Source organism: Uloborus diversus, chromosome 1 (genome assembly GCF_026930045.1).
Source record: "Uloborus diversus isolate 005 chromosome 1, Udiv.v.3.1, whole genome shotgun sequence".
Taxonomy (NCBI): domain Eukaryota; kingdom Metazoa; phylum Arthropoda; class Arachnida; order Araneae; family Uloboridae; genus Uloborus; species Uloborus diversus.
In genome coordinates this window covers 48,843,091-48,856,485 of record NC_072731.1, presented here as the reverse complement: position 1 = coordinate 48,856,485, position 13,395 = coordinate 48,843,091, and the positions used below count along the sequence as shown (strand labels likewise).

The 13,395-nt window shown below is 32.4% G+C and overlaps 1 protein-coding gene across 1 annotated transcript in view; it reads left to right on the top strand.

The window, feature by feature from the left end:
* LOC129229533 (sodium channel protein para-like) overlaps positions 1-13,395 on the top strand; it is a 180,100-nt gene that overhangs the window by 136,846 nt on the left and 29,859 nt on the right. The window contains 4 exon segments of the mRNA XM_054863858.1: positions 1,126-1,273; positions 4,085-4,227; positions 5,589-5,772; positions 10,928-11,193. Coding sequence (XP_054719833.1) covers positions 1,126-1,273; positions 4,085-4,227; positions 5,589-5,772; positions 10,928-11,193 — 741 coding nt within the window.

Sequence of the window (13,395 nt, the reverse complement as noted above, 5' to 3'; positions counted from 1 at the left end):
ATTGTAGTGTTACCTATATTTTTATGGAAAATAAATTTTGGTTTTTACTTGACAAGACGTGAATGTGACAGTTTTGTTGCCCATAAAAGACATTCTATTGCAGATATTTTTCCTAGCTGTTAGTACAAATATAACGATGTTTGCTGCATTTTGCATCATAAATGAAAAAATTATGGTTCTCACTTGGATTGCTTGATATAAATTTTTTTGACTTGCATGTTTCATATCTTGCTATTTATTAATCCAAAATGTATTTTGGAAGCATTTTTGTTGTTACTTGCCTTCATACTGTCAATATGTTTAGCATGAGGGATGAGGGGAGGGGCATGCTTATAAATCTTGTTGGGGGGGACACACTGAAGTTTATGAATTCAACTGGGCAGGATGTTACTATCTCGTTACCTACTTTCTGAATCCACCCCATTTCTTTTATAGTATTTTATGATTTTTTTTACTATTAATCATTTTATATTTAATGTTTTGTTTGTTGGTTGGTGAATGGATTGTCCAAAATTAGTTACCAATAGCCAAAATGAGTAAGTGACAGTGCTTTAACTTTGCTCCTCTCTCTCTCTCTCTCTCTCGTCCTCTTTGTTGATTACTGTCAACAATTTGTTGAACCAAAAACAATCTTTATTTTGTATTATCTTTATTTGCAAAAGAATGTCTAACTTCAAAAACAAATTTTTTTGCCACATAGTGAAAAAGAGATTTCAGAACTTGAAATTAGCCTGTTTTGCCAACAAAATAAAAGTTAGAAGGACCACCAAAAGCTCCATACCTGAAAATAGCTTAGGGCCCCGTTAAATCTAAATCTTGCCCAGTTTATATATGACAGTAACTATACTATATTAACAACAGTATATTTTTTTAATTCACTTTAAATAATGACTTTTTTAAGATTCTTTAAAATGACATGAGAAAACGGCTAGTTGATCCATCATTAATATGTTGTCCATTTTAGATAAGGTTCATTTATGACTACTTTTTTATTTTAAATTAACAAAATATTAACATGAATGCTAATACATAATTGACGAATGGTAAGGTACTGTAATTTTCTGATAACTGATCTTTCCCTTGTAGTCTATCCGGGCCAAACTCACAAATCAAATAGCAGATCAGACATCAGATTTAAGGGAAGATATTGTAGAACCCACAACAACAGGTGAGTTTGTTGCAGATGGACAGGTGCCAATGATGGAAAAATTTTCCAAACATCAGACAGATCTAGAAGTAGTTATAGGAGATGAAATGGAAATAGCTATTCAAGGTATGTGTTTTAAAACTGCCCTGTGAGGTATGTAAATGATAATGCTGCATCTGATCATTTTTTCTCTTGGAATGTTTCCTGTATTCCTTTTTTCAAACAATTGCCAGTACAGTTGATCCCCTCCAAACGGACCCTCTTTTACTGACTGTTTTTGATTTCCTAACAGTAAGACTTGGACCCTCATGTATTAGAAACTATTAGAAACCTTTCTTGTATGAACACCCTCAAATACGGACACACACTATTTTGGGAGACATTTACATTGATATGTCTTTTTTGGGAACAAACTATTTCAGGAATTAAAAATTAAACTTCGATATGAAATAATTAAGCATTGTAAACTTTGTTACATTTATAAAGTTAACGAAACTCACTCGTTTCACAGAGCTTAGTGGGATAAAACTTTGTCTTAACGGATTGAAAACTGTTCTGGTGAAAAACTTTTGAAAGACACTTAACAATTTTGATTAGAGCCAGCACGGATAGCACGAAATTGAAACTTGTTGTGATCTGTAAAGCAGCCAGATCCCAGTGCTTTAAAAGTCGGAATTTAAAGCATTTACCAGTTGACTTACATTCAAGAACCTGGATGACAACCAGTGAACCTGTAAGTGTTCACAATGGCTCGTGACTTCAGCTAAAAAGTTCGCTGGAGAAAAAAGGCATGATGTTTCCTTCCTGAACAATGCGACTTCCAAATTGAAACACATTCATTTTAACAATGTAGAGAGTACCTACTTGTTAGCAAACACAACATTGAAATGTTAAGCTATAGATGCTAAAATTAAGCCTTCAAAATTCATTGCAGTTAGCTGGAAAAGCATTTGATCAATCAGGCGTCTGGCCTGAGGAAATTTGGATCCATTAACGGACCCATCACAAAATTCTGATAAACAAAAACGGATCTTTCAAGTTGTTTATTGAAAGAGCAAATCTCAAATCAAAATAGCTCAGCATATTTCTGTGTGTAAAAACGATAATGTTTGGAACTCTTTTTTAAAGTTAAATTGGAGGGATCAACTTATACAAAATCTGCTAATTTTGCAAAAAAATTAAATAAAAATCGGCACTCTCGTGATGCTCCTGCAAGCGATAAATAACTACTACGGCCAAACAAATATAATGCTTGTTAGTGGTTTCTTTGAAAGAAAACTAACAGCTGAAAGTCAGTTTGGTTTATAATTTTGCTTGTTTGTTTTACGCAGCGGTGTTGTTGTAAACTTCTCTGAAAAAGCGTCAACCTTCTTTGAATAGGAGCGGCCGTAAGCACTTCTCTCCCCACTCATGAATTATTAAACAATAAAATACAGGGAAATGAACTTAGAACTGCAAAGGATAGTAGGGGTTGGGGGAAAATGTGATCCCTTCAGATAGGGTTACCAACTTCAAACTTATCGCCACTTAGAATCTGGCGGTGCGATGTTTAACTGTTATTTTGCGAGAAAATTATATGGGTTTGATTTTTTGATGCTAAAAAGGATAATTAACTGTAAATAAACTTTTTATTAACCGTTTTTTTCTTTAGATGCTACATTTTGAAAAACACAATCTTTTTACATTCAATATGAGAATCATATTTTTTTTTTTTTCAAGCTAACTTTGCTTTATTAGAATGCAAATAAATGAAAAGTTTTTTATTTTTGTAACAACGCTTATTTCAAGTTTTTAAAGCGGAATTTCATTTTTTATGAGTCAAAAATTAAAATGCTGAATCAATGGTTTATTTTTTATTTTATTTTATTTATTTATTTTGCTTCAACTATGTTCAGATATTAATGATATGTTTATCATAGGGACTCTAAAATGCAATTCTAAAATGATTTTATCAAAAATATATCTTTTACAAGCTGTTTTTATACTTTTGATGCCTTCACTTTGAGGATTGCGATCTCTTTGCATCCGCTTTGGTAATCTGCTTTTTCGAATTTTCGATGTTTAGCATGCTTTTTTAAGAGGTAAACAAATAAAATATTTTTTTCTTTTTGTAAAAATTACGGAGTTTATAAGTTTCCAACGAAATTCTGTGCTCTTTAACAGTGTCTTGGTTCAAAAAGTTAAATGCTGAACCCCTGCCTGAATTTCTTTGTTATAATTATTTTAAATATTATACATATAACATTTCTAGTATAATTTATCCTAATGTAGAATGGTAAATAAATATTGATACTTGAGGGATGTCCATCTCCCACAGAGCGATGCCCCCCCCCCCGAATAGTTGAAAAACACTCATGAATGATATTCTCAACAGAAAAGAGGGAAAACACTCAACTTTTAAGTGTCAATAATGCAGTTTGCGCCATCTCAAAATTCTAAAATTTCGTTTTTAAACAAAAAAATTTTTTCTGCAAAATTATTTGATTTTTCACAAAAAATGAACCCTGTGAAAAATCCTGGACAGACCCCTATCAATGATACGAAAAACACTGAAACTAGTAGCGAATTGCTCAAAACAGTTGATGTTTCGACTGAAATCAGCTGGGTAAAGTATGCTTGGAGGAGATTTAAAACTGAAACAATATCAAATTGTTTTCATTGGGTTGTACTCGAAGAAGAATACGTCAGAGTGGAATTTTGTGACAATGATGAATTCAAAATATTATATTCAATTAATTGTGAAGCTAAATAACAAAATGTTTGGAGCATCTAATTAAATTAGATATTCACAATGAATTTTTACTCTACCATTATAATTAATACAGTATGCTTTTTCGTTACTGAGTTCAATAGTTCTTTTTGTAATCATTATCAGTATCATTTGCAGTGTAATTTGTCACTTATATCATGATGTAAACAATCTTTGTTATAATTTAGGAAATGGACAAGCGATTCAGATGAAGGAATCTAATAATTCCATGCGTCCAGCCATGAAAGAATCAAATAATTCAATGCGTCCAACCATGAATTGTGTTCCACCTGGTACAAAGATAGAAAAACCAACTCCCAAAACTACTTTGGTATAATATTTTCTTTATATGAATTCTTCTTATTATTATTATACTGCATTTTTTTCTTTTTATATGTGCAGTACAACTGATCATTTCTTTGCACTGATTCAATGAAAACATAGTTTTAATCAAAATACAGTGGCACCCTGATAATTTGACGTGTGGATAACTTAACCCCAGTAAGTTGACATTTATTTTTCAAATTGTTCGCCCAATGCTAATTCCAATGGACATAAAATTCTCCAACTTGACACATATTTACTGGAGCCCCTGTAAGTTAGCCTCCACCTGCTAATCTAGTTCCATTTTTTTCTTCCAATGTTCTTTTGCGTTGATCATTGCTGAGAGTTGTTGCATAGAGGTTTCTTGGTGAATCAATATTCTTTTCTGCAAGAGTTCTTAGGGAATTAAGAAGGATCATGCCTTGTAGTAGTCCAGCAGTATTTTGCAAGCGTTAACTTAACTTATTGACCTTGATGTCTGTGATCCATTGCAGAGATATTTTGATGAAACCTCTTCCCATGATCATCGCTCACAGCTCCATAGTTTTTTCGGAAAATTATCCTAGAGCAGTGGAGAAAATGGAGTTTCAGATACATACATTGCATCAATCATCACAGAATTTTTGTAGGAGTTATTTGAACAACTGTTTTTAGTTCTCATCTTTTCTGCTACTTGGTTAGAAATACTCTTAACGCACCCTTAAAGGCTTCTAAGGTATTTTTCTCTTCCCTTCCGAAACTTTGATCAAAAACAGTGATCTTCATAATTGTGCTTATTCAAAATGGCGATAAAAAATTCTATCCTTAACCTTAGCCCCAATATATCTTGGATAATTCCCTCTACAGTACTGCAAAACCATCTTTATTCACAGCTTTCAAAGTTCTTATTTCATCAATTTTTTGTATATAATTCGATACTAATTAAAAATAAAGCATGCCATACATAGTGTGGTTCTTTTATTGTATTTTACACTATTTATTCTTTGTAACACAAGTAAAAAATAGCTCATCCTAATAGGGTTTTTTACCTTCCAGATGCAAATAAAAGTAATCTCTGTCAAACCAAACCACTTGACCGCACGATTTCTAATATAAAATATTGACTTGGAAAATATTACATGAAATGGGTTTGACCTCCCCCCCCCCCACCACCCAAGTAAGGGTATGTAGAGATTTTTCCAACCCCTCCCCCCTCGGACCCTTACAAATTAATGAATGGCCCCTTAAAAGCAATGCAAAGGGTATTTGTTTTTCTTTTCATAGCACTCCACATTCAGTATAACTTCCTCAAATCCTTCTGACTTGTTTTTATTTTTCAAACTGTGCATCCGCATTTACTCTGGTTTGTTAATTTATTTCAATTTTCAGGAAAATGAGCAGACTGCTAATAATAAAATACATCCCCTGGTTGATGATGATAAAAGTAAAATGTCGGATGTTATTCAGAAAGGCAGCTTAGTTGTGGCAAAAATTCCAAAAGAAGGAAGTGACTTATCCATTGACAGCGGGGAAGAAAAGAAGGACATCAGTAAGGAGGACTCTGGAAATATCGGTAATTTTCCTAGGGATTGCTGTTATAACTTTGAATCTTGTATTATTACTTAAAGAGGTTCAGAATTCCGGCTTTATGGTTTAAAAAATTCAAATATAATTAGAACCAGGGGCATGCACAGAAATTTTACGAGACCCCTCCATATTGTTTACCCCTATGTTCCTACATGTATTCAACCCATCATTTGAAAAATCTCAAGGCCACCTTCAAGCTCGAGCCCGGACCAACAGGCGTTGTCGTCCCCCTCTCCCTGTGCATGCCCCTGAATAGCAGCTTCAAAGAATTCAACTTTAAGGCAAGACTCAAGGCTGTAATATCTCAAATTAAAATTAACTACTGAGCTTGAACTGCAATTTAAAATAAAAAATATCATTTAAGTTTTCATCATAATTTTTGTAATGGTACAGTGGCCGCCACTTATATGAATCATGCTTGTTCTAAGCAGGGTTGATTCCATAAAGCGGCTAATTCAATAAAGCTGCATTTTGTTCTGCTTTTGACAATTTGATTCATTAAAGCAGTTGATTCAATTAACCACTGATTCTATCCACTGTACTTTAAAAGATTTCAATTAATCATGCTTTTATTCATACACACACACACACACATATATATATATATATATATATATATATATATACATATATATATTTGTTATCATTAAAAGGCAAAATTGTAAAAATTCTTTAGTAGGCAGCGCCCATTAGTTGTAGTTTCATTAGTAGATTTTTTTTTTTTTTTTTTGGAAAACTGGACAGTTTTTTACGCTAAGTGCTTAAAGTACAGTTCAATCTTGATATCTCGAATCTCTCGGTAAGGAAAAAAATTGAGATATAGAGGTTTTGAGTTATCAAGGTTTTTTGAAAAATAAATAAGTATAAAAAATAAGAAAAAGGAGATAAATGAGAGATAAATAAGAAGAAAAATAAATAAGTCATTGTAACTCTCACAATCACAAGTAGATATATCATATTGCATAAACGACAAATTAGCAATTTACTAAGTTTTAAACGCACATGTTCCTCTACTTCAGGATAAGCAGGTTTTTGAATTTTAATTTTTTTTACAGTTTCCTTGATCATAGTTTTTTTTTCGATAGCTTGATGGTTTTTTATTATTGTTGAAAGTGTACTGGTAGGGATTTTAAAATTAGCAGCAATTTGAATTTTGTTCATCAGCATGTTTTCATCAATAAACTTCAAAATTTTAATTTGCTCCTCAATTGATAACACACTCTTTTCACCAGCCATTTTGCAGGAGTTAAAAATCAGAATGAAGAAGAACGCATTTTCGCTGGAAAACTGGTCACCTACAAAAACTCGACCCCTGTTGTCAGTGAGCATGTGTTCCAAACCAGAAGAGAAGAAAAAGAATCTAACCTTTAGAGAAAAGAGGCAAAAGATGTCAGCACCCCCCTCATACCAATGCTCCCCTATTCTCTTACCCCAATCCTCTGTTCTCACACTTTCCAGGAAAAAAGGGTGAATGGCTACAGGCAGATGTCTGCATAACTGGTTCTGCTCCAAAATTTTCGAATGGAAAAGTATCAATTAAACCAGTGGTTCCCAACCTTTTTTGACCCATCACCCCTTTTGGAAGTTAAATTACACCTATCGCCCCCCCCCCCCCCCACGTTCTTCCCTTAAAACACAAATTAGATGGTGCTGATTTTAGTGAAGATTAATGTTACTGAACGCCTAATTTTAGTTTAAAACTTCAAAAAGTGCATGATAAAGCAATAATTAGCTTTAAAATGGATTTTTTTTTTCTTAACCCCTTCCCTCCCCCCAAAAAAAGAAAAAACGTAATTTAAAGTGCTTTAATTAGCCAACGTCATTTACATACTTAGCAAAAATAAGAATACTACATTTTTCAGTAACATGCTTTTTTTTTTAAATTGAAATTCGGAAAAAATTGAAAATTTTAACTGTTAAGATTTGTTCTTTTTTACCTTTTTAATGGCTGCCTTGTGCTTGATGGAACTTCGTTAAAGCTTTGATGTCTGGCTTTATATTAGTGAGATTTAATCTGAGTTCCCCTTTGAGGCAAATGTCCAATCTATTTCTTTGCTTGGTGAGAAGCTGCACTACAGAGCTAAATCCTCTTTCAACTAAATATGTTGAGGGGAATGAGATGAGGAGCTGTTCAACTTTTTTCCAAAGTTGTGGGTAAGTACCCATAAGCTTCACCCAGGAAAGTTGGTAACCGTATTTGCTTGAAAGTAATTTTTGATTCACAATCAAATTTCAAATCCATAAACTCTGTCTGCAAAGAGTTTTCCAGTTCATCCACATCTTCAAAATTAAATGGGTCTAAAATCCAGTCAGGAATTTGTAAGTTGATCAAATCTGCAAACCTCGATTCCATGTTCCTTTTTAACTGATCGGTGATCAATAAAAATCAAAATTTTTTCTTCAGGAAGTTCATCATCCACGATTAAACTTTTTTTTAGAGTCGGAAACAGGATAAATTCTTTACGGCCAATATTTGCCCCTTGGATTTCGAATTTGGCAATGAATCCTGAAATTATGCTTTTGGCCTTGATGAGGTTCATCTTGTTTCCTTGAAGCTTAATGTTGATTTCGTTCATTTTTTTAAAAAAATATCTGTGAGATACACAAGTTCCAATTTGCGCTGTTTCAAATTCTCACTTAAAGCAGGATCATGCAAGTTGAGAAACTCAGCTACAGAGTCGAATAATTCAAAGAAACGGCACAAACAGTTTCCTTTGGAAAGCCATCTCACAGACGTATGTAAAAGCAAGCGTTCGAATTTTTCATCATTTTCTTGGCAAAGCTCTCGAAACAGGCGATCATTGAAAGAATTAGCTTTGATCTTGTTAATACCAGTAATGACTAATTGTAAGGTTTCATGTAAAACACCACTCAATTTTTTTGCAGCCAAGTGTAGACGATGAATGACACAATGGATGGTAATCACTTCTGGCACTTCTTTTTTAAGGTGTGCAGGAAACCCAATATGACGACCCGCCATGGCAGAGGCACCATCTGCTGCTCAAGCACTTACATTCGTCAATGGAATTTCTTTTTCTTCAAAATAATCCTTCACCATTTTAAAAATCGACGATCTCTTTGTATCAGTAATCAAAGTTCTGGCGAACAACATTTCCTCAGTTATTTCTTTCAGCTCATTAATAAACCTCACATAAACTAATAAAATAGCTCTGTTATCTGACACAGTTGATTCATCAATCTGTAGTTACTTTGTTTCAAAACATTTATGAGTTTGCACTCAACGTCAGCAGCCATTTCATCTATTCTCCTGGAAACTGTGTTGTTACTCAGGGGGAGAGGTTGACTTATCTTTCTACTGGAGCCCTCACCAAGCAAAATTTCAACTACTTTTTTTTTTTGGCAGCCGGTGGAATAAGAGATTTGCCAATCGTATGAGGCTTACCACATTTTGCTATCAAAAGAGACACTTTGTACGAAGCAAGAAGCCTTTTGTCAAGATCTGTTGCTTGTCTTCTTAGTATTTCACCTACCTTTGGCCGTTTATCCGCTTTTTTTTTTTTTTTTTTTTGAGGTCTTGAAAATAACTAAGAGGTTCATTTACTTTGTCACCATGTTTTCTTGACAAATGCTCTTTCATTCGCGAGGGCTTCATCGCTTCATTGCTAGAAAATGTTTTATCGCACAAAAGATAATGCGGAAACTGCACATTTTGCGGTGAAGTGACAAAACCAAATTTTAAATACTCTGCTGAATACTGCCGGCACTTCTTTTTCGAATTCATATCGAACTTCCACACTACGAAACATGCACAATTGAACAGAAATTCACTAAATTAAATCAAACAACAGAAACTACGTAAGGAGGTTTATGCGCTGATTGCAAGATTCTGAATGACAACTAATAAATTAATGCAAAAATCCATTCCTACACATATCCATCCACTTTACAGGCGTTAAATATATGTTGGCACCAACGGTTAGACAGTGCTTACAAGATTTTTTTTTCTTCCTCCTGAAAACGGCAATAAAATAAAAGATATTATTTTTCGCTTTTGGGATTTTTTTATCCGAACAGATTTGATTGAGCTGTAAATCATACATGCCTTATTTTCTGGGAACGACTTTCTTTGATTTGACGTACCATATGCTTGGTTCGGTATTACACAACATAGGTATTCTGAAAGATATTTCTGAATTGCGTACGGATTTGTTTTAATAAATATAGTTTTTGAAAGGTCAAGAATTTCCCATTACCAAGTATCTGAATACCGGTCACCCCCCTATTGCCCCCCAGAAATTTATCGCCCCCTAGAAGAGTTCGATCGCCCCTTTGTGGGCGATCGCCCCCAGGTTGGGAATCACTGAATTAAACCTTGCTTTTGTGGCAAAATTTTCGACATATCGAGGGTTCCGAGAAATAAATTTCGAGATAACTGAAGAAAACACTTAAGAGTTTTATGCAAAATGCAGGGGAGAAACTTTTTTCGAGATATCAAATGTTTTGCGACAAGGAGGTTCGACATATTAAGGTTTGACTGTACATGCATATTTTTTTATATATATGTGTGTGTGTATATATATATATGTATACATAACTAATTTTATTTTAGCTTAAATATTTTCATCTAAACTTGTAAAATTGAAGATTCTTGGATCTTCTAAGCATCTTCATTGATTTGAATGCATAACTCCTTTTGTGAAAGCATTGTTTTAAAAACTGACAAAGGTTAGAAATCAGCATTTCGAAAAGATTCTCATCTATCATGATTGCTTTCATTCTAAAACTAAGTAAAATAATAAAAAATAAATTAAAAAATGGAGTATTTTTGAATTGGTTTCATATTTTGTAATAAAGTTTTATTTTGACTACCTTATTTTGAAGTACTTTTTTAAAATAGTATTTAACTCGTAACATTACTAGGGTACTTGATTAAAAGTCTTAATTTTGTCCACTTTACAGCTCTCAACAGAGATTTTTTTTTTTTCTATTTCACTATGTTAAATTCAAATTGAATTCTAAAATATAATTTGTATCTTATGTGGAACTAATTTTTTCTCACATTCTAATCTGGAATCAAGGCTGCCTGCCTTTAAAGTTTGATTGATTTAACCTTTAACAAATATAATTCATGCTTTATAAAGCAAGTGAGAAGCTTTAACTTATTAATTTTTTAAACAAAGGGGACTTTGACGGTGAAGAAGGCTCAGGTATCCGAGATGAGATGGACACGGATAAAATAGATACAGCAACTGAAGACATAATCGTTGAATATCCAGCAGATTGTTGTCCTGACTGTTGTTATGTACGATTTCCCTTCTGTAAAGGTGAAGACACTCCTAATTGGAATAAATGGGATGCGGCAAGGAAGAAAAGTTTTATTCTTGTTGAACATAAATATTTTGAAACAGTTATTATCACTATGATCCTCATCAGTAGTTTGGCATTAGTAAGTACATATTAAATAAGTGACATTTTACCGTAGTACCCGGCATTAGCTGGCATGCCGCAAAATTGGGGGGTCACCAGATTTTTAGTAACACTTGCCTGGTCCTTTCCGGCATACCGGAAAAATCGAGGTTAGGAAAAGAAAAATTAATACTATAAAAAATATTTTTTCAGCTTAAAAATAATGTAAGTTCTATACATATCTTATTAGTATTAATGAACAGTTTAATTTTTTGTAAAAATATATACTAACAATGTTATTTTTTATTTTAACAAGAAAAATATTATAAAATAATGAATAATTTTATAAAAAATAACTTAAACCTAAGCAAACATTTACGCAGTAAGTTACCGCCCCTAAGCCAGTGCTAAAGAATTCACCATAGCTTTTCAACACATGAAAATTAAACTTACCTCTCTAAAAAGGAACCTAAAATAATTTATTTAAAAAAATTATGTACGAATTGCAGTTACAATGATTACTTCTAAATTGATTACTTTATTGGCATATAATTTAATATGTTAATAATGACCTACCATAAATAGCAAGCACATGTTATATGCATTGCACAATTGAAACTGAATGGGGACATTTACTTTTATTTTGTTGCAAAATAACCTCAAATTATCCAGCATGCCAGAAAATTTGAATTTCCCCGCATGCTGGTCAACCTCACCTTTTTCGGTAATGCCAGCTAATGCGGGGTAATACGGTAATTCTTTTCTTTTGCTCATAAATGAGGCAGTGAGAAGCAAAGGGATGTAAGTAAACATTTTCAAGTTTTGAGTAAAACGTGTTTAAAGTTGCCGTCCTAGGTATGATTTCATTGAAATGTTTTTCTAAAGCATGGTGTACAGTAGTACCTACCAGGGCTAATAATACTATCTCTTGCTCCAAAACAGAGGAGAGGTTCACATACCATTTGAGCTGGTTATCTCCAAATTTTTAATTTTGGTACTTCATCCCTTTGTTCTCACTGGCTCATTTGTAGTCATCATGCAGTTTTTTTAAAACTTACTTTAATAAATATTTTGAAGGTCAAAAACGAAAATTCATTCCCAACAAAAGTATTGAAGCAGGAGATTGAACGGATCTAACTTTAGGTTATCAGTGATAGATGTAGAAGTAGTTTATAATGTTTTAAGTTTTAAGGCTCAGGCCATTCCTATGTGGCTGTCCTTTCTGTTAACTTCAATTTCAGGAAATGTCAAGAAAACATTCAGATAAACAATTTTTTGTACTTCTAACTCAATCTGCTTAAATAGAAAGCATAGGGAAGGTTTGGTCAGATGACAAGCTTAACATAAACCTACAAAACAATGAAACAAACAGAAAATAAGATTCAAAAGTTGTTTTCTTGGTTTAGGAAGTGAATTATAACCCTGAAATTTTAAGCCTACCTTTAAACCTTTAATGGTGTTATGTTTGATTTACAAAATTTTGATTATTCCCTTTATAACTATAAAAAATGTCACCCAAAACAAAAAGTTTTTCCTTCATCTTGCTTCATCTAAGGGGTAAGACAAATAGCCAATAGTAAACATTAAGGGAGAAAAATGTAATTTTAAAAATGTATATAAAAAACTAAATTATACTACTTAGTGGAAAACTTAATGAAAAAATCAAGCATGAAAAAAGTAAAATAATTACAGAACTCATATAGAAACAAAATTTTGGAAACATTTGGGGAACAAAACTTTATTTAGATCAAGATTAATCAATTTTCAACACTTTATGCACAAAGATTGACTCATCTGATTATAAATTAAATAATACAGTTCCTTGGGGTTTTTTAGGTTTTGAAATTATTTTATCGTGGTAAATGAATCATTTATGATTAAAAATGTTTTTCATTATTTTTAGTGATTAAAATATTGTGTATCATATCAGATTTTTTGGAGAAGAAATAATAAATTTGTTTGCATGTAAATTATTATCTATTTACTATTTTTTTATGATTTGTCAGAAACCAAAATTATTTTTGAAAATTTTAAAGTTAGAAATGTTATGTCTTTAGTAGAAAAATATTAAAATTGAAACAAATTATATCATTGTTGCATTAACTGCACTTTAGTTATGATAGTAACTGTGCTCGTTACATTTCGCATTAATTTAAATTTTTAGAAACATGTGCAAAACATAAATCAAAAGGTTGCAATTTTATTTTCAAAAATTTAAGCTATTTATATATTTGTTTGAATT